The sequence below is a fragment of the Poecilia mexicana genome, unplaced genomic scaffold (assembly GCF_051168715.1).
Source record: "Poecilia mexicana isolate PSO_F unplaced genomic scaffold, ASM5116871v1 scaffold_15, whole genome shotgun sequence".
In the NCBI taxonomy this organism is placed as follows: Eukaryota; Metazoa; Chordata; class Actinopteri; order Cyprinodontiformes; family Poeciliidae; genus Poecilia; species Poecilia mexicana.
Genome location: NW_028263384.1, coordinates 22,552,698 through 22,572,880, shown reverse-complemented (window position 1 = coordinate 22,572,880; position 20,183 = coordinate 22,552,698). Strand labels below are relative to the sequence as shown.

The following is a 20,183-nucleotide window of genomic DNA, read 5'->3' as shown; positions in this document are numbered from 1 at the left end:
GAAAAATGGTAAGAACGAACAGTGGAATACTGGAAGATAAAACAGATTTATTCCATGACAACCATGTCATCATCCTCAGGAATATCATCATAAACATCCACACTCTTAGGTTCCTGTGGATTTTCTTGGGACTCTCGGGACGACATTTCTTGCCGAATCATTGGCCCATATTTCTCATGGGTAGCAACGGCACTGTCCTGAAATGAGAAGGCTTTGTCCAGGTAGCCAGCTAGCAGTGCATTTGCAACGCAGGTGTTAGTGATCTTATTCCAAGAATTCTTCACATAATTAACAATCTCTGGCAGTCTGGGCTTCACAAAGTTCCCACGTACATTTCTCTCCATTCGGTTTTCAATGTAGTCATTGATTTCCACACGCAGGTAGTCCTTGAACGGCTTGTTAATGGCAATATCGAGAGTCTGAAGATAAGCCGTCATCCCTGCAGGAATCATGATTTGGTCGATTCTCCGCTCATGAAGGAAGTTTTTCATGGTTTTGGCGCGGTGTGTGCTGGCTGTATCCCAGATCAGCATCCCTCTTTTGTTCCCGCGCATTACAAGCGGCAGCATTAAATCAAGCCACTTTCTTATAACATCTTGTGTGGCCCAGGCTTTTTCAGTTTCCAGCACATAAATGCCAGAAACCCTCTCAATCTTCTCCTTCTTTCCTTTTGCAATGAGTAGCGGTGTTGCTTTAGTGCCATCCAGACGAATCGTCAAAATGCAGGTGACACGTGCACTTTCATAAGCGGTGGAGGGAACGTACACTGAGGAAGCACCTCGTTGATCAATGGTGGTTTGAGCTGCTTGGCCCATGAACACGGCAGTTTCATCCATGGCGATCATGTTGCAAAGACTGTATTTAGAGAAGTCAATGTCATCCACAAACTTCTTGTAGGCTAATGCACGTTTAACAATCTCAGCATCTTCCAACCTAAAGAGGGTTGTGGATCTTCTCAAAGACAGGTCATTGCGTTCAAGAAAGTTATCCACCCAGTGCTGTGATGCCTTGAATTGTTCAAGGGAAATGTCAAACTGTGGCGACACTGCAAGGGCATATTCCTGAATCTGAGCCCTGGTCACCACCAATGTCTTTGCTCTCCTGTCTGCAACCCACTCAGAGACCAGGCTTTCCAGCTCTGTATACATTGGTTGCCAACCACATCCAATCTTGCGCTTCTTAGCCATTCCGCTCTCCACTTTTTCACTCAGGTTAGTGTATTCTGCACGCCATTTTTGGACCAGTCGGTGATCCAACATTTTCTCCTTGCAGAACTGCACTACATTTTTGCCCCAAGATTCTTCGACAATCGCTTTTTTATACTCCACGGTGTAACTCTTCCTTTTACCACTGGAACCGGAAGCGCTCATGTCTAGGGGCAAAAATAAAGCATACGGTATAAGCACTGCTTGTGGTTCCGTATCATAGTCTCCCATAGGGTTACAGCCCCATACAGTATCCCACACAGCGTGTTTTTGTATGCATCTAACCCAGTGTGATACAGTACCACCTGCTGTATTTAATCCAGTGTGACACCTGCTGATACCCACTGGGTTACATACAGCAGATGATACCCCAGTATGCCAGTGTGTATGTTTTACTGATGTATGATTAATACTGTGTGCATTACCGTATTTTAAGCAGGAGGCGGCAGTGACAAGTGCAGGGGACGGCGCGGTGTCGTATGGAGAGGGGGACGGCGCGGTGACGTATGGAGAGGGGGACGGCGCGGTGATGTATGGAGAGGGGGACGGCGCGGTGACGTATGGAGAGGGGGACGGCGCGGTGACGTATGGAGAGGGGGACGGTGCGGACATGGGCAGGAGGCGGCGCTCATTAAGATCAGAGGGAGGTGGCAGACGCGGCGAAGTATGGAGAGGGGGACGGTGCGGACGTGGGCAGGAGGCGGCGCTCATTAAGATCAGAGGGAGGTGGCAGACGCGGCGAAGTATGGAGAGGGGGACGGTGCGGACGTGGGCAGGAGGCGGCGCTCATTAAGATCAGAGGGAGGTGGCAGACGCGGCGAAGTATGGAGAGGGGGACGGTGCGGACGTGGGCAGGAGGCGGCGCGCAGCTAGATGAGAGGTGTTTCCCCGAAAAGTAAGACATATGTCTTACTTTTGGGGTACGGCTTATATTAGCCGACCCCCCTGAAGCCCCCCATACGTCTTACAATCGGGGGTGTCTTACTATCGGGGAAACACGGTATCTAACAAAATGTCTCTATATTTTTGTACATGTAGAAAGTGATCCCTCGCTATAACGTGGTTCACCTTTCGCGGTCTCGCGGATTTTTTTTTTGTTCAGTTTTTTTCACAGTGCATCGTGTTCTGCATCCTGATTGGCTAAACAGTCTCCGAGCTCCTTCTCTACCTGAGTGACAATAACCTTACAGTATTTAAATATAAGTAATACAGATTGGCCATTCAGGAGATGAAAGCTGAAACTTTGAATGCCAGCTGGAAAAAAACTGTAGCCAGAGGCAACAAAACCCGACCAGAGGCTTGACAAGATCCATCGCTCTGCCGTAGGAACAGCTGTGAATCTCTGGGGCAGGTTGGAGGAGACGCTTTAATGACACGACTCCAGATCACATTAAGGCCCGATTGATGAACACGCACATCCACTGACCTGAAAACAGGTTTTGTTCTTTGGTTTCAATGTAGAGTATTTAATTATGCTGTATAATAATTGTAAAAACTAAAGGTAACTACTTCGTGGATTTCACTTATCGCGGGTTATTTTCAGAACACAACCCCGCGAAAAACAAGGGATCACTGTAGTTAAGACAAAACTGGAGCCTCTCTAAATTACCCAATACATATGTGGAAATACTAGATATCAGGCTACATTTCTCAGGAAAGTCTAAGATTTAATGTCAGGAGGACATTTTTACAGTAACACTTGGTAGAGTGCTGGGAGTACCTGAGAACTCCGAGGACAACCGCCTGAAATATAACACCTAATAAGGACATTGATGTGGATGTATTCAGTATTTGCTACACATCTTAATAATTTGTATGTGCACTGTACAGGACTGTTATAACTTTGAAAATGTTCAATAAGTAGAATGTTCGAAATAAAGTGAATGGTGACGCATAAATATTTCACAGCCAACAGCAGCTGTGCAGTTTGAATCATCATAACAGAGATATTTTCTCTCCTGTGTGGATTATCATGTGTGTGCTTAAAGTTGATTTATGTCTAAATTTGTATCCACAGATTTCACAACAGAAAGGTTTCTCTCCTGTGTGGATTCTCATATGTATGATTAAATGTGATTTTCGGCTACATCTGTGTCCACAAACATCACAACAGAATGGCTTCTCTCCTGTGTGACTTTTCATGTGTCTATTTAAAAGTGTTTTTCGGTTACATCTGTGTCCACAGATATCACAACAGAAAGGTTTCTGTCCTGTGTGTATTCTCATGTGTGTGTTTAACTGTGATTTATGGAAAAACCTATGTCCACAGAGATCACAACAGAAAGGTTTCTGTCCTGTGTGGATCACCATGTGTCTGTTTAAATTGGCTTTTTGAAAAAATCTGTGTCCACAGATATCACAACAGAACGGTTTTTGTCCTGTATGGATTCTCATGTGTGTCTTTAAGTATGATTTATAGCTAAATCTGTGTCCACATACATCACAACAGAAAGGCTTCTGTCGTGTGTGGATCTCCATGTGTGAGATTAATTGTGCTTTTTTGCTAAATCTATGTCCACAGATATCACAACAAAAAGGTTTCTGTCCTGTGTGGATTATCATGTGTCTGGTTAAATATGATTTTTGGCTAAATCTATGTCCACAGATATCACAACAGAAAGGTTTCTCTCCCGTGTGGATTCTCATGTGCATAATTAAATTAGCTTTTTGGCTAAATCTATGTCCGCAGATATCACAACAGAAAGGTTTATGTCCCGTGTGGATTCTCATGTGCATGATTAAATGTGCTCTTTGGTTAAATTTATGCCCACAGATATCACAAGAGAAAGGTTTCTGACCTGTGTGGATTCTCATGTGTGCGGTTAAATATGATTTTTCGCTAAATCTGTGTCCACAGAGATCACAACAGAAAGGTTTCTGCCCTGTGTGGCTTCTCATGTGCCTGCTTAAATTTTGTTTTCTAATAAATGTTTTGCCACAGTCTTCACAGTTAAACTTCTCTCCAGTTTGGACCTTCCTTTGTGAATCAACATTTTTGTACTCTGTAGCACATTTCTTCATATCCAACAAGCATGGAGACTCTATTTCTGAATCTGGTTTGTTAGCTTGGTTTCCAACTGACTCAGGAGTTCTGCTCTCCATCCAGTCATTGTCCATGTTCTCAGTTTTCAGTCCATAGTCCAAGTGTTTTATCTCAGAGACGGGGTGCTTTACATCATTGTCCTCTTCCTCCTTCTTGGTGTCTTCAGACTCTAAGAAGTTGGAATCATCTTCATAATCTTCTGTCTTGATAAAATCTCCTTCATTCTTTGCTTCTGGAAGTTCTCTGTCTTTAATTTGGTCTTGATAAAGCTGTGAGAGCAGAGGGGACTGTTCATCATCCTCACTCTTCATGGCACTTTCTACCTCCTCCTTCACATTTTGCAGCTCTTCCCCCATACTGATGCAGACAGCCTCCTCTTCCTCCTTTATGTGGTGGAGCTTAAGGTCATTCAGGTCCGCATTAGGTTTTTCGTCTTCTGGAGCTTCTTCTTTAACCATCAGTATCTGCTTTACATCTGCTGGAAACATTGAAACACGTCATATATTTAATAAAGTATCTATTCTAGACTGTTTCTCAGCTTCAACACTTCTTAAAGGGGTCTTCACATTAAATTCACACCAGATGTTAGTAACTGTCAAATAATCCTAAAATAACAGGAACAAAACATAAATAGTCTACAAAAACTTAGGATACAAACAATCTAAAAGAGAGAGTGCGTATTTAAGAAAAGTTTGTCTGAAAGTGAAAGTGCATAGAAAGTAGGGCTGTCAATATCAATGCATGTGATTAGAATATTTTAATGCATTATGACAGTAATGTAAATTAACCGAGTTACCTATTTTACCCTAAAAGGCTCTCTCCTGTGGAGGGTTACCTAGTTCACAGCAGTAAGTTCTGAGACAAATGACAGTGAAAGGTGAAAGTTTTCTACGACAGCAGATGGCAACAAAAGTTGAAAACTTTTCAACTTTCTTGTGTTGCATCGCTAGCCCAAGTGTGCATGTCAATGTAACATTGCATTAGGTGTGCAAGTTTGACTACAGTCTTTATTTAGCAACTAGTTTGTACTTTAATTTTATCAGAAGGAACAACATGGACTCATGGTGTTGGGTGAATGACTTGGACTGACACAGAAAAGTTATAGTAGAACCTGTCATTGCATCAACAGGTGCAAAAAAAAACCCTGACCATCGAGTAATGAATTTTCTGCGGAGGTTGATACATTTTTCAAAGTTTCAGGAGTTACACAGCGCAGCTACAACAGCTGCTGGCTGGACTATCATCTGATAAGCACATTGAATATCAAATTAAATGCACAAGTCAAGGCAAGTATGAAGGTATCGAGTTGTTTCAGTGAATAACAGATGTGTCTACCGCCACAGTTAGCAGCAGCATTTAAAACCAGAAAACCGCATGATGGTCCCAGAACTGAAAGGGAACGGGGTTTCGTCGAAGCGCTCATGTAGAATACATCTATGTGTACGAACTCGACATCTCACATGTCGCACATTCAGAAGCAAGAACTACGACTGCATACATATTTATATTTCAAGTTCACAAAGTTAGGCATAGTGATTGATCATGATTCATTTTTAATCAGTTGACAGTACTAATAGAAAGACAAGCAATGTTTTTCTACATCGTTCCCAACCGTGGTGAGATTTACCAATAACAGTGGGCTCCAAGTTCACGCAGGCGGCCTGAGGGACTTGATTTCCAGGACCAGTCTCCATGAAGAAGGTGTTGGAGGACTTATGCCCTCTTCCACAGGTTTTGTCTCCAGGCATCAGGCCGTCCGACTGGATGCCGTCTTCCAGACAATCCTGCTCCCAACAGCCACCGTCAAACTGGACACCAAAAAAGCTGTCATTTGAGATCAAAGTGGGAACCATTATATAGCCAACTGAAGGAGTATAGAAAAGGACATATAACAAGGAGGAAGCTGGTGATCGACCCTAGCCCAATAAAATCAGCCAGCTACACTGATCTGAAACATTTTCTGAACGACTAACAATTTCATACTTTGAAAAAGAAGCTCTGTGAGCAAAGAGTGGCTGAAAAGGTGAAGGAGCTTGATCTAAATAGTCCGTTAACAGGAACCAAATGTTTGATCCCCAAAACAAACATTAAGTACTTTGTGCTCATTTTACATGAAGAAACATAACAGTTGCATGAGAAAAAAAATATGAAATTAACAAATAAAATGTAAATGTGCATGTTTTTTCTTGTTGCAACACGTTTGATAAATAAAATATCACTCGGAGGTGACTGCTGTACTTCAATGGGATCACTGCTTAAGCGAACATATTTTACATTCACAAAATTTGAAAAAAATAGTACTTGTTGATATTTGCATTCCAGATGAAAATTTAACCAAACAAAAGCAGATAGTATAGGAAGAAGCGGGCGACACATTGAAGTTAATCTTCTTATTAATGCTTCTTTTGCCGACACTTACAATCTGCGCAACAGAAAGAGCCTTTTGAAACACTAATCTATTTTATTATTTATTTAAAATGCAACAACACATACGGATAATTTTATCATCGTCGCAGCCGATCACATCCGGTTCGTCATTGAATGGCTCTCGGCAAAAACAAATTATTATTTACTACTTACATAAGATGTGCTATAATGCAAAAAGCAACAACAAAAAAACAATGAAAGTCTCGGTAGTGCTGTGTAACGGTGTTTATTATCAATATGGCGCATTTCAGAGGTTACTTCCGGTCCGGTCTGTTTTAGAGTCATCTTCTGAAAAATCTTAAAATGACAAAAAATAAATATTCTTACCATTTTCTTTATTTTGTGAACATACGTAGGCGAGATATTTATAAATTAACTACATTTCAAGACAGTTGTCGTCGGCGACTCGGCGTCTCTCCAAACCTGTCAAAACCGTTAGCAGTTCTTTGTCTGCAGGGCCAATCCGAACACTCCTATAGGCTTCCGTAGAAAGAATGGAATGCGAAAGTCACATGATCAAGCTGTCCACTATTCAGGGCTGGATTATACCGTTTGTAAACAGCTGAGGGGTGGTCGTCGTTTTTACGTTTTCTAAGAACTACTACTGTATTAATAACATTATTTAGAAAAGTAAGTAAGTCTAATCGATGGCTTTTGTGATTCACAAGAAAAAAATAACTGAATTAATCCACCAGAAATTCAACATGAGCATTTTCAAGATGCTCATGCTCCCGCTGCTTCCATCCATCCATCCTTTCATCTTACACCATAATCCCTATGGGGGGTTGCTGGTGCCTATTTCCAGCTGTCAACGGTCGAGAGGCGGGGTCACCCTGGACAGGTTGCCAGTCCATCGCAGGCAAACACAGAGACAGACAGGACAAACAACCATGCACACAAACACACACACACACACACACTCTCACACCTAAGGAGAATTTAGAAAGACCAATTAACCTAACAGTCTTGTTTTTGGACTGTGGGAGGAAGCCGGAGTACCCGGAGAGAATCCATGCATGCACAGGGAGAACATGCAAACTCCGTGCAGAAAGATTCTGGGCCGGGAAAAGAACCCAGGACCTTCTAGCTGCGAGGCGACAGTGCTCCCGCTGCTTCTTTAGTTTCAATTTATTTTATTTTTTTAATTGAAAAAAAAAAAGTTTACAAATACAAAGATGGAACAAGTGACCTGAAGTTGGGCTGGGATCCTCTGACTTCATGTAGCTTCCTGTTTGACTTTTATGACTTCCAAGTACAACTGCATAAAAATGGCAAAGCACTCCAAATACATTTTGTGACCTGTGTTTATCTTGAGCAAAGTTAATTATTTTGGATTATATCTCTGGCAACTTTGTTCATTAAGAGCAGAGGTCTTTAACGTGGGGGGTCACGACCCCTGCGAGGTCATGAAGGTAATATGGAGAATGGAGGTAATATGAAGGTTGTGAGATTTTTGATCAGAGATTGTAAAATTTTTAAAATTCAAACTTGTCTTTAAATACACATTAACATGAACAAAACGGATACAATGATGACAATGTTTCAGTCAGAAATGCACACATTCAATGACCAAGAAGAGAAATGGAGAACATTATTGTTACTGCATGCAGCAATACAATGAAATTTTGTTGGCTGCAGTATGTCAGACAACAAAATAGTACGAAATTGCTCAGTTTCAGAGTGTAAAATCTGATCAATTGGTTAAAAATACAACATTTAAAGTAAAAAAAATCAAATCACTTCTCTATTCAAACTAATGTTTAAAACAAAAGTATAACTGTACATCATTTGTACTATATACACAATAATAAAACACATTTTATTTAAAACAAACACTAGTTGATTGTAGGGCCAATTTACAGAGTGCATAGCTAATGATTTAATGATTTATTCATTTTTTCTATTGTACCACCTGAATTGTGGGTCTCTGCAGCCTCTCCAGCACTGCCAGCTTCTCCAACATGTTTAGCCTGACCTGTCTGCAGCTCCTTGGTCTTCATGATGATGTTTGTTCACTAAAGTGTATACAGCAAGCCTATTTCCATATTTACTGAGTTCTGAGAATAACTGGTTGCACTGGATCATAGTAAAGAGGTAAAAGGGGCTGCATGCAAAATATGCAAACCGTATTTTGTATATTTTCTTCCACATCACAATTATTCTTTAAGTTATGAGTTTCAAATCAGACTACATGACATTGTAGTTTCTGGCTGATAAAATATGAAAAAATTGACACGAGACAGATCGGATGCAAATTCCAAGTATTTAAGATTTGTGTAACAGTTATATATTTTGACCACATGATGGCGCCAAAGGAAACGCCATGATTTGATTCAGCTTCCATTCAAGGATTTCAAGGTTTCAGTATAAAATGATCATCAGGTAACAAGAAGAAACAAATAATTAAAACACCAAATAGTGTCTTATGAGAATATAGATAAAAATGTGCAACTTGGGGTAATTTATATATAATGGACTTTTAATACAACCAGTTTGAAAATAATCTTTAATTTCAACGTCTCTCATATTGAATGAGCAAAGTATCACATTTGGTTTCAATACCACTTTTCTGTTGTAAATCCAGTTTAAGGGGAGATTTTCTCTCAGTCTGCTGGTCCTTTCTGGTAGTTCCATGATTTTCTTTGTACTCATGCATCAACATAATCTACACATTCACCTCTTTCAACTCCACAATCTACAAACATCTGTCATATTTTCTTTAAAGTGAATGAAAACAATATATTACAGAACAAATTATAGTACAGTTTTACCAGCTTTGCAAATTCTGGTTACTTCAGATTTTATAAGCTCACATAATGAGTTGACTTTAGTCAGTGCTGCAGTAAAAAGGCAAAAACAGGCGTCACCACATAAAAATCCTGTTGCACACATTGCACTTTACCCATGCAGTCAGTAAATACAGCTTTGATCATGTCTTCTGCAAGTAAAATTATGATGCAAATCCTTTACTGAACATGGGGCGTGCCGCTGAACAGCTTTGCAGCGTTCTGTCCTGCTGTTAGTTTCATCAGGTGAAGGTAAGTGAAGGCAACGTCGGTGCCCTCAACCTTCTGTGCGTAGAAATCCTGTTTGCAGCAACAGCAAGAGACATCTTGCAGAAACAAATAATGTCTTTCCCTTTTCTCAACATCCTTTGGATTCCATCTAAGGTGCCATCTGTTGAGAAAGTAAACAGAGAAAATAATTTACTACATATGCAATCAGATGTTTATGTAAGACCTAAATGAAACTGGTAACAGATTCCTACCTCAAAACGACTGTAAACTTTCCTCTCCTTCCTCATGCTCTGAATCCTCTCCAAAAGCTTCTCCTTCTCCTCAGTTGATTTAGTTTGCCCCCTGTTGTATGTCCTGTACCCCAACTCCTTTTCGTTTCTGGCCTTTTTGTCAGCCTTGTCTTCTTTCTCATCGTCTGTGACGGGCGACTCTTTAGTTGCTTCGTTCCTGCTCTGGGATTGGGCAGAAATCTGCTCCAGGAGCAGCTTAGTGTCATCTCGGAGGTTGCTGCTTGTGATCACGTTCACTGTTGAAGAGTGGTAGCGAGACTGACTCGATTTGGGCTGCTTGGATGTCACCTCTGTTGTTTCGGAGGAGATACTCTGCTTTGATTGGTCTTTCGTTTTCTCCCTGCTTGCAGGATCCTCAGTGGATGGTTTCTGGCTCTTATCTTTGTCCTCTAGATCGTTGGACTTTTTCTCATCTGTCTCCCCTAACTCAGCCTCTTTTTTACTACTCTCCTGAGGTGCAGCTGGTTCTGGTGTTTGGTTTTGAGGAGTGACTGTTTCAGATATTTTACATGGCAAATCAGCTTCAGCTGGGGCCACCGTGGTAGGTTCACTCAGTGATTGAGCTGTTGGCTGAACAAAAGATTCCTCTGATTTTGGTTTAGAGTCATTGGATATTGAGTTTGTATCTGATAAGGTTTGCTCTGTAGAGGTCCTGGTTACTGATACCTTATCTTCAGGGTCCAAACCTGACTGGTCTGACTCAGACGTTGAGGAAGATGATAATGTTTTAGGAGCTGAGAGTGTGGCCAAGTCTGCTACCTTGAGGTTGGAGGACGGAGCAGTTTGTATTGCCACTTCTTGAAGAAGTCCACTTTTTTCCAACAGTGAGGCTTTAGGAGACTCTGTGCTTTCAAGTGATCCTGTTTCCGTAGGTACATCGGCAGGTTGGTTGTCACCTGGAACTGTGACAGATGAAACTGTCTTTTCCAAATCTGGTTCAGAGACTGAGCCTTCAGGACCAGATTCACTAGGCAAAGTGGAATCAGGTATAGATGGAGATGTGCTTTGAGCTTTCACATCTTCAGGTGATTTAAGGGCCTCACACTCTTCTGCAACTGACTCCTCTTGTCCTAATTCAGTAACATTTTTCTCTAAACCTTCAACTAAAGGTGTACCAGCAAAAGATTCTGTCCCGTTTGTCTCTGTGGTGGCATTTAACTTGTCTGGCTCCAGATCAGCAGTCTTTTTGTCTGGAGAAATAACAGGTTCTGTATTTGCAGCATCAGCGTCTGAGGTGTTCTCAGATGAAGCAGACTGGGAAACAGCATTTAGATGAGTTTGATCAGAGGTTTGTACATTTTCATTGGAGGGCTCTTGCTGTGAGGAGCTAACAGATTCCTGAGCTTTAATTTCATCAATATTTGATGATGTTGTGCTACTAATATTCGTAGAGCTGTACACTTCTTGGGCAGAATCAGAAAATGAGGTCTGTTCTGTCGTGGCAAGGCGGTTATGCAAACCTGAGTCAAGTGGAGGAGTATCAGAGGTAGAGACTTGCACTGAGTCTATTTCTGATGTAGTTTCTGCTTCCGAGGGAAGAGGAAGAGAGCAAATACTGGTTTCTAACTGAATTGATTCAGTGTTTTGGGGAGTAGTAGATGATGAACCTTCCCCTAAACTAGGAATTATTGAAATATATTCTAAAGTAGGAGGTTCTCCTTTGTCAGCACCTTCACCATGGAATGAAACGGCAGTGTGAGCAACATTTCCTTGCTTGGGTGAGTTCTTCAGGACAGAAAGTTCTGATACAGTTGGGTTTTCTGATGATTTGCTCTGACTAGCTTCAGTTTCTTCAGCAGAACGCCTTTCTAAGTCTGTTTTCACCGATTCAACAGAAACTTCTTGTGCTTGTTCTCCAGAAGTACTGAGGGTACTGGGATCATTTCTGACAAGATTATCCTGCTTCCTGGTATTTTCATCAAGCTTCAAAGAGGGTGATTTTAAGGAAGGTGATGACTCTGAGTTTGATGTCTCTGTGAACAATGTAGTGCTATCTTCTGATGAACCCTTTGGTACAGAAGGTTCCATGCTTTCTGTTGTTCCTTTTGGATCCTCTTCCTTCTGTGACACTGACGTGTTCTGCAGATCTGCCTGTGGTTTTATTCGGGCCTCCTCTTCCCCCTTTTTAGCTTGTGAAGCTTTTCGTTTTGCTGCCAACTCTTTAAAGAACATGAGCCTATTATCAGGATCGCTCATATCTATATATGGAGATGTGAACAAAAGATTGGGCAGTTGTACCGGTTGATCGGTTTTAGGCAGTTCAACTGATGTTGGCTTAGACTGAGGAATCAGTGCTGATAAACTTTCTTTAACAAAAGGATTTGGCAGAGTCGGGTCTTCCAGAGGTTTACTTGGAGGGTCACCTGTTTCTACAGAAACAGAAAGGCCAGCTACTGACTGGCTGTCCAACTCAGTTTTCGTAGGCTGGACCTGTAGTTCAGTAGAAGTTTTTGGGATGTTAGAGTCCTTGTTGCTGATATTTTCGACTGAAGTTTCAGGAGTTCCTTTTGGAAGAGACTCTTCCTTCTGGCAAACTGACAAGTTTTTCAGCTCTGATTGCGGTTTTAACTCTGCCTTTTCATTTTCCTTTTGAGCTTCTGCAGCTTTAGCAGCTTTACGTTTTGCTGCCAGTTCTTTAAAAAACATGAGCCTCTTATCTGGATCACTCATATCTACATCAGTGAGCAGAGGTTCAGTCGGTTGTACCGTTTGATCAGTTTTGGGTGCGTTTAGTTCAGGGAGCTTGACTTGAGGGATCGATAGTGAAATATTATCTTGCTCTACATCTGTTGGTTTTATGGACTCCTTTGCCTCCGGGTTATCTGTGAGGTCTTGGGAATTTTTCCCCTTTAATTCGTCTTTGTTCTTCTCTTTTTTGCTTACATCATCTGGTTTGAGTGTTTCCAAAGTGGATTTTATGTAACGACTCCACTCAAAAGGTTCTCTTGCATTAGATCTCCTTTGCCCCAAAACCTGTGAAACAAGGGGGAGTTTGGCCTGTTCGGTTTTGGTTTTGTCACCTCCCTCATCGTCTTGGTCTGCAGTCGTAGTTTCTTGAGGGGTCTGCTGCTCCAGGGAGCTGAAAATCAGTGAAGACCTCAATCTGGAGGTTCTTAGCCCCCCTGGATTGTATTTTCTCCTGAAAGAGTCATCCCTTTGAAGCCCTGTGCTTATTGGCAGTTTTTGGTCCTCCTCCTCAGTTTTTCTTCCTTCAGCTGTGTAGGAGGTTTCAGAGGATGCTGGTGCGGTTTTGGTTTCTATCACCACTGGATCAGGGTCATCCAGAAATTTCTTCGGTTTCTCTTGCGTGACTGCTTTGGCAAAGCCCGGCATTTGGCTGACTCTAGGTACAGTGGTAACCTTAAACTCTTTGACATTGGGTATTTTAGAAGCTGGTAGATCTGGCAGCTGGGCCGATTGTTGGTTGGGATTCAGAGGTTCCTCAAAAGTGTCTGTCGGCTGAGTTGACACCATCGGCAGGCCTTCTTCCTCTGGATTATCATATGTACTAAGGTATGAGCCAATCCTCCAATTTCTCAGCTTCTGTTTCACAGTGGGATCCTTGCGGTTCAAGGTAAGGTCATGGAAAAAAGGCTTCTGATCAGCAGAGTTGGAAGGGGTTGGAGAGGTTTGACAGGCGTATGGCTGCCCTATCCCCAGTCTTTTGGGTTGAGGGGAAGTAAATGAAAAATCCACTGGTGGTTGTAGTTTATCTATGCCTTGATCAACATCTAGATTTCTGGTGGATGATAAATAGTTAAGAACAGGATCAAATTCTGGTGGTACTTCTTGTTGTAAAGCTGGTACAGGGTACTGCTCAGGCAGATAGCCTTGGTTCCAGAACTTATCATAGCTGCTGTAGTCTTCTTCTGGTCCTGGTCCTGGTCCAGGAAAAGGCTGCTGGCCCCTATGAAGAGGTTTTCCCCTTGTTTCAGAGTCTGGCATTCCCTGTTGCGGCATTAATGGGAATGGGTATCTGCCAGGAACATCTTCAGTATAAGAGTGACGCTTTAAGGCAGGATTATCTGTCATCAGATGCCGTGAAGGACCCTGGTCAAAACTGGGGTCCATGCGCGACTGTTGGGAACCAAACCTGTTATACACATCTGCAGGGCCGCGAAGGGACCCCTGCCTATTTAGAGCCATAATCCTCAAATTCCCGTCGGGTGGTTCATCATACAGATGTCCTCCCCAGTCATCAGAAGGAATGTCCACAGATATGAGTCTTTTAGGGTCTCTGTACAGTGAAGTGCTTTCATTGGGAAATTGTTTCTGTTGTAAAACTTTTAAATCCTCCATCTGAGCAAGCATGTGCTCAACATTCAGCGGCTGCGACTGAGCGAAGAGAATCCGGAACTCCTCGTCGAAGGTGGTCACCAGCTGTCCCAGGAAGAGGTGGGCCATGCAGCGGTGCAGCTTCTCAAAAGACCACATGAAGCTGGAGGAAGACAACAACCAGACGGGGTTACCATCTTAGAGACAAACTTAAGAACAAGAGCACAGCAGCCTTCACACTTATAAAGATGTGCACAAAGCCTCGAAGTAAATCAATCTTTTATTGTTGAAGCTTAACCTTTCAATATTAAATTTGAGTACATAAATACAGAGGAGAAAATCCCACATTAAAGGGTTATTTTTAAGAAAATTGTGCAAGCCTCTAGTAATTGGTAATAAATAGATAATAATTTGGACTTTTGTCGTTATAATTTGTAAACTGTGACTTTCTGTTTCCCAACAGCTCTTTACTTCTATATACTCTTCATCGAGATGGGAAAGACCAAACAATGGCTACTTACATCTTAGGTGTTATTTCTGTACATTTTGATGATCGTAGCTTCATCTAAAATGACGTTTCTGTCATATCTGGAGGCTATTTGGGTTACTTTGAGGTTTTTTCTGTTTGTATGTTTATTTTTGCTTAGCCTGTATAACTTTAGTCCTCTGTTAATTTATGCTCAATTTATTCTTGTTCATTGCTTGTACTCAGCTTAGTTTTTCTTGCTCTTCCTTGTTGTTTCCCCTTTGTAATTGTTTACTTCCTCTCCAACTCTTTCTTGGTCTCCTCTCACAGCTGCACCCTGTTTCTACTCAGTCACCTGTTTTTAATTGATCTCCTATCCAAACTTATGTAGAAACTGAATACAGGGTTTTTCCATTTCCTGTAAGCTATAATCATAAAACCTTCCAGAAATAAAAGCTTGAAATGAACCGCCCTGTATAATCTACCAAATGTTGGTTTCACTTTTTAAATTCAATAATCTTCCTTACTTTGATGCATTCATTTGTTTTTGACCTAAGGTTACCTATACCTACATAGTGAATAACAGATAGCTTTTAGTTTTAATTTGAAACAACCACATCAGTAACAAACAAGGCTTTTGTTTTCAAGTCTCCATAGCAACTATTAGATACTAAACAAAACACATCGACGGGAAGCTACTTTAGTCAGAGGAGATTTGAGATTTTAATCAACAAGCACTCTATGAAAAAAAACCACAGATGGGACCCGACAGCGGGCGGTGGAGTGATGCTGAGGGCCTGCGAAGCTTGTTAAGAGTGCATGGCCTCATTACAGCAAAGCATTTAGCTGCTAGAGCAGGAAAACAAATATAGAAACTTTCAAGAAACAAGAAACTGTCTTTGCATGACAAGACTTTATGGTGCTGCAACAAAAAGATGGATTCATTTTAAGGCTTTTTTACACATCTGTACTGGGATATCTTTATCAATAACATGTTGGATTTAAAGGGGCCCACCTGTAATTTCCACTCAGCACAGCTCTGCAGTCGGTCAGCAGGAAGCGATCCATCATCTGGCCTTTGAAGGATTTCCCAGAGCGGCACTGATATGTTATTCCAGATACTGTTCTCAGGCGTATGAACTGCAGGACACATAAAATCCAGTCCCATCATTAATAATCAGCATGTCATGCATGTGATAATGTTTTGAGCTGCTAGCAGAGCTATATCCCTCTAGCAATGCTAATATGTGCTGTTAACCTGATTTAAATCGGTTACATAAGAAAAAGGAAAAATACTGACAAACCAGTTCATTTTTATAGCTAATTCACCTGAAAGTTCATGGATTACAGTGTAAAGAAAAGCTTGATAAGGTTCCTTTATTTGGATTGTGAAACTATCTACCAACAGCTCTGCTAACCACAGTACTTCTGCTTTTCCACACCATTATTTTGGAAACGGCACTAGGCAACAGAGCCGGTGGCATGATAAATACATGATTATGAGAGAAATTTCCACGAAAAGACCAAAAAGCAATGTGCTTGTGTGTCAGTGAGTGTGAAGCTCCACTCCCTGTCTGCAGCAGGCACAGAAAATAACCTCTTTTAAACAACTGAAGCATAACCTTGAACTGTTTTAAGTCATGCATTATTGCTTTTATTTGCAGCACAATGTAATTTTTTCAGTAAACTGCATAAGAAGCTGTACTCACTGGGAAGGCCTGCAGATTGACTCTGCAGTTGGCCACCATGTTCACAAAGAGATCAGCATTCTGCTCGTCCAGCAGGATGTAGACAGCAACTCTCCTCCCAGCGGCGTTGAGAATATCCGCAAATATGTCAACATCAGTAAACATGTCCATCACTATAGCGATGACCTGAGCAGAGAGATGCCGAGAATGAGATGATAGTTAAAAATACAACACAGGTGGGACGCTTTGAAAGGAAGGTGAAGAAGGTTTGAGAGAGGCCAACCTGCTGGGCGTTCTTGATCAGCCGCCGGGCCTGTTCCTTGATGCTCGGCATGTCCGGCTCAGGGGGGTTAACCAGGGTCGTGACCTCTGTGGGCTCAATGAAGTGATGGATCTGAGGCCAGCCGAGGTCCAGACCAGGGACGTCCAGGTCGGAGTGAATGGGCCAGTAGGTGTCCGAGGAGCCTTCTCCCTCACTGTCCAGGAATTGCTGCTCAGAGAGGATGCTCTGCTTCGGAGGCTGAACAACGCTCTGGATGTACTGGATCTCAGTCGGGGACAGGAAGTCCACCACGTCCACATTTTGGAGGCACTGATAGTATCCTTTCAAGCTGTCCTCCACCAGGGCGTCGACAGCCAGGCGGTACTCCTCCCGGTAGTGAGGAGGGAGGTAATTGGGGTCCAGGGGGTTATCCCCAGCAGAGGAACACTGAGAGCGGCGCGCCATGCTGCAGTTCCAGGAATAAAAATTAAAATAACTCATTCAATGCAGTTTGACTGATTTACATCACATACTGTCTTAAATTTAAAATATTTGTTTGTCAAAACTCAAGAATCAAAAGCAAAACATGAGTTCCACTGAAAAAACAAAGACGGAGCAGCTTCAGGAATCTGACCTAAACATTAGTTTGACTGTATCAGCAGCGTAGGAAGAGGATGGAGATACTAGACTTTACATGTAAACTAAAAGAAAAAACACACAATAAGTCAGTATTACAGTAAGAGTCACACATCAATATAGGGCAAAATAATAAGATATACTTTGATTTAGTGTTGTGTCATTTAGTTCATTAGAAAAATACAAATCACCACATAATCACGATTGTAACAGAAAAAAAGAATTCTTGTTGTTACTCTAAATAGTCCTATGATAATGACTATAAAATAAAAATAAGGTTATAAGTTGCTATCATCATAAATAAATCATTAACACACAATTACCAGCACCAAATAATGAAATAAATAAGTAATGATTATGTATTCAATAGTGATTATTTAAATAACTATATCTACATGACTGATATCATTACAACATCATGACTATAACAATAATAAGCAAATATAAAGGTAAAAAATAATTATTTATCATTTAATTAACTACAACCATTACCAACACCATGGTCACAACAACATTACTACTGAGTGAAATTTGACTACATAATTTATATGTAATATTACATAATTATATATTATAGTAATAGAAAATAATATCTTGTAATGATAACAACATTATAGTAATAACATTTCAGCTCCATCTTAAAATGTGCAAATCTAAAAGTTAAGAAGTAAATAATTAAATACATTGTTTTAAATAACTACTGCCTGTCCTGCCGCTACCATTATCACCACAATCATAATCATAGTTATTGAGCGAGGAAGACTTCAGGAAATACGCTGCAAGTCAGAGAATATATCACATTTCTATATAGTAAAACTCATAAATCGTATTTTTTTAGTGGATCTGCTGGAACAGCGTTAGGCTGGAATGTGAATAAAAGGGAATAAAGTTGAGTCCAACCACAGGAGACAAGGCAGATGGTTCTGGGTGCGGCTCCTCCCTCTGGCCAAAAGTCTCCATTTCTAAGTTCACCGTGAAACCGAGCAGTGTGACAGAAAGCCACGGCACAATAACATGTATCGAGTTTCAAAACGTGAATAAGAAGAAAATAGCAAGCTAATAGAGTAAACAGTTGATTTTGGAGTAAAAGTGACTCTTCTAAAGTTCGTTTATAAAGCTAAGTAAATAAAGAATTAAAGCTAAAACAGAAACAGGACTGCCATATTTACACATTAATAACGACACATAGCGGTTTTATTCAATACCAACCAGTCCCACCCTGCGGTTTTTTGTCATAAACTCACCTCTGTTATATTTCCTCGTCAGGCTTTACGGAGGTTAAACTTTCCGACCATCCTCTTCCCCGTTCAGCGGGTTTTTCTCCGCTGCTGCGTCGCGCTTTGCTCCATGTTTCCAGCTGGAAGTTTGAAAGAAAACTTTTCTCTTACATGCCTCTTCTCCTCTGTCCTCTTCTCCTCACCCAGCTCAACCAGTTTGCCGTCATGCTTCAGGCATGTTGGCTGAATCTCTGAGACGCGAAGGGAAAACTTGCTGTAGACAGAAGCAGAAGCCCCGCCCCCTGTCAGGGCTTCATGTTTTTTAGGTTTTCAGACGCCTGAACTCTGATCATCTCTTATCTGACTCCTGAGGTGCTTCTATAACCTCCTCAGAGCATTTAATGGAGGCTTTATCTGTGTTTGGGTAAATCTATTCTCTGAAATGCTCATCTGCTGCCAACTTCAATTAAATCTCTAAAAACATCTCAACAACTGAGTCATAATAATAAATCTCACATATAGGCTTTGTTGGCTTCAGTGATTGTTTTATTATTTGAGCTATGAGTTATTAAGCATTGACTAAGTGGGTTGGGTTCCTGGTTGTTGGCTTAATTGCCCATTTGTTTGATGCAGTTTCAACATTAGTCACAGACATTCAACTTCGGAAATGAAATCAACAAAATTAACCCTGACAAAAAAAGGAAACAATACGAGATGGGAAGCGATACAGTCACACACACAGTGTAGGCATTAAAAGAGCTGAATGGAGGCTTGAATCATATCTGAGGAACAGGACTTGTTCTTCAGCGGTATGGGGTTCCAAATATGTCAAAAATTTTATTTTTCTATGGCGTGTTTGGAATATCACATGGCTGACTTGTGGAGTTCCTCAAGGGCTTATTCTGGGACCACTTTGTTTTCACTGCTTGTGCAAAAAATAACAGCCATTTTCACTGATTTGTTGATGATATTCAGATTTATGTCTATAAAACTCATTGTGTTTTTTATGTGACATACTCAAAGATACTCAGTTATTTTATGCTCTCTTCGGACATACCTGACATGTTTCAACATTGTACTTCCATTTTTGTCAGGTGTTACATATATTCAGATTCACATTCCAGTAAAAGTAAGAACAAGTGATTCACTGGAACCTCTAGGGTGCAAATTCACCAAATTCATGTCATTTTGTGTAGAACCTAACTCCAAGTTATTTGCGGCTCTTTATTGTAGTGCCTGTCTAAAGTATTCAAAAGAAAATGCATCTTGAGCAGCTGAAAAATCCAAGCCACAAACGAACAGTCTTATTTTTCACAATAAGACTGGTTGATGTTGGCAAAGCAGTCATTCATTTTCCTGGTCTCTGATTGGCTGAACCCCCAGCAGCAGAGCGATAAGGAAGACCATTGATGTTAGTGCCAACATGGTTTCCACTGTTATAAATTATATGATACTTTTCTCTTTAATAAAAGACGGTCAAATTAATGTTTCATGCTCTAATGAAATCAGCCCTGTGAAGTCAGAGTGCTGACACTGAACGAATCATAAACAAATAAATCAAACCAAACCCACAAACCCCAATCTCAAAATCCAATATGGCTGCTGGATAAAACATAGTGAGTAGAGTCTCTTAGTGACGTTACATTCAGAAGTTCAA

General features: G+C 41.1%; 1 protein-coding gene and 1 pseudogene across 2 annotated transcripts; both read right to left on the bottom strand.

Annotated features, from left to right (window-relative positions):
* Positions 1 to 27: 27 nt before the first annotated feature.
* On the bottom strand, positions 28 to 7,285 carry LOC106921259 (uncharacterized; annotated as a pseudogene). The gene is made up of 3 exons (XR_015765367.1): positions 7,003 to 7,285; positions 5,876 to 6,056; positions 28 to 4,726 (listed from the first exon to the last, which is right to left on the bottom strand). The product of XR_015765367.1 is annotated as an uncharacterized LOC106921259 (transcript).
* A 1,639-nt stretch (positions 7,286 to 8,924) lies between these two features.
* On the bottom strand, positions 8,925 to 18,790 carry sack1ha (scaffolding CK1 anchoring protein Ha). The gene is made up of 6 exons (XM_014992817.2): positions 18,554 to 18,790; positions 16,695 to 17,139; positions 16,433 to 16,597; positions 15,739 to 15,863; positions 9,944 to 14,420; positions 8,925 to 9,852 (listed from the first exon to the last, which is right to left on the bottom strand). Exons 2-6 carry the CDS (start codon positions 17,136 to 17,138, stop codon positions 9,841 to 9,843), a joined length of 5,223 nt encoding a protein of 1,740 aa, XP_014848303.2. The 5' UTR covers position 17,139; positions 18,554 to 18,790; the 3' UTR covers positions 8,925 to 9,840.
* Positions 18,791 to 20,183: the final 1,393 nt, after the last annotated feature.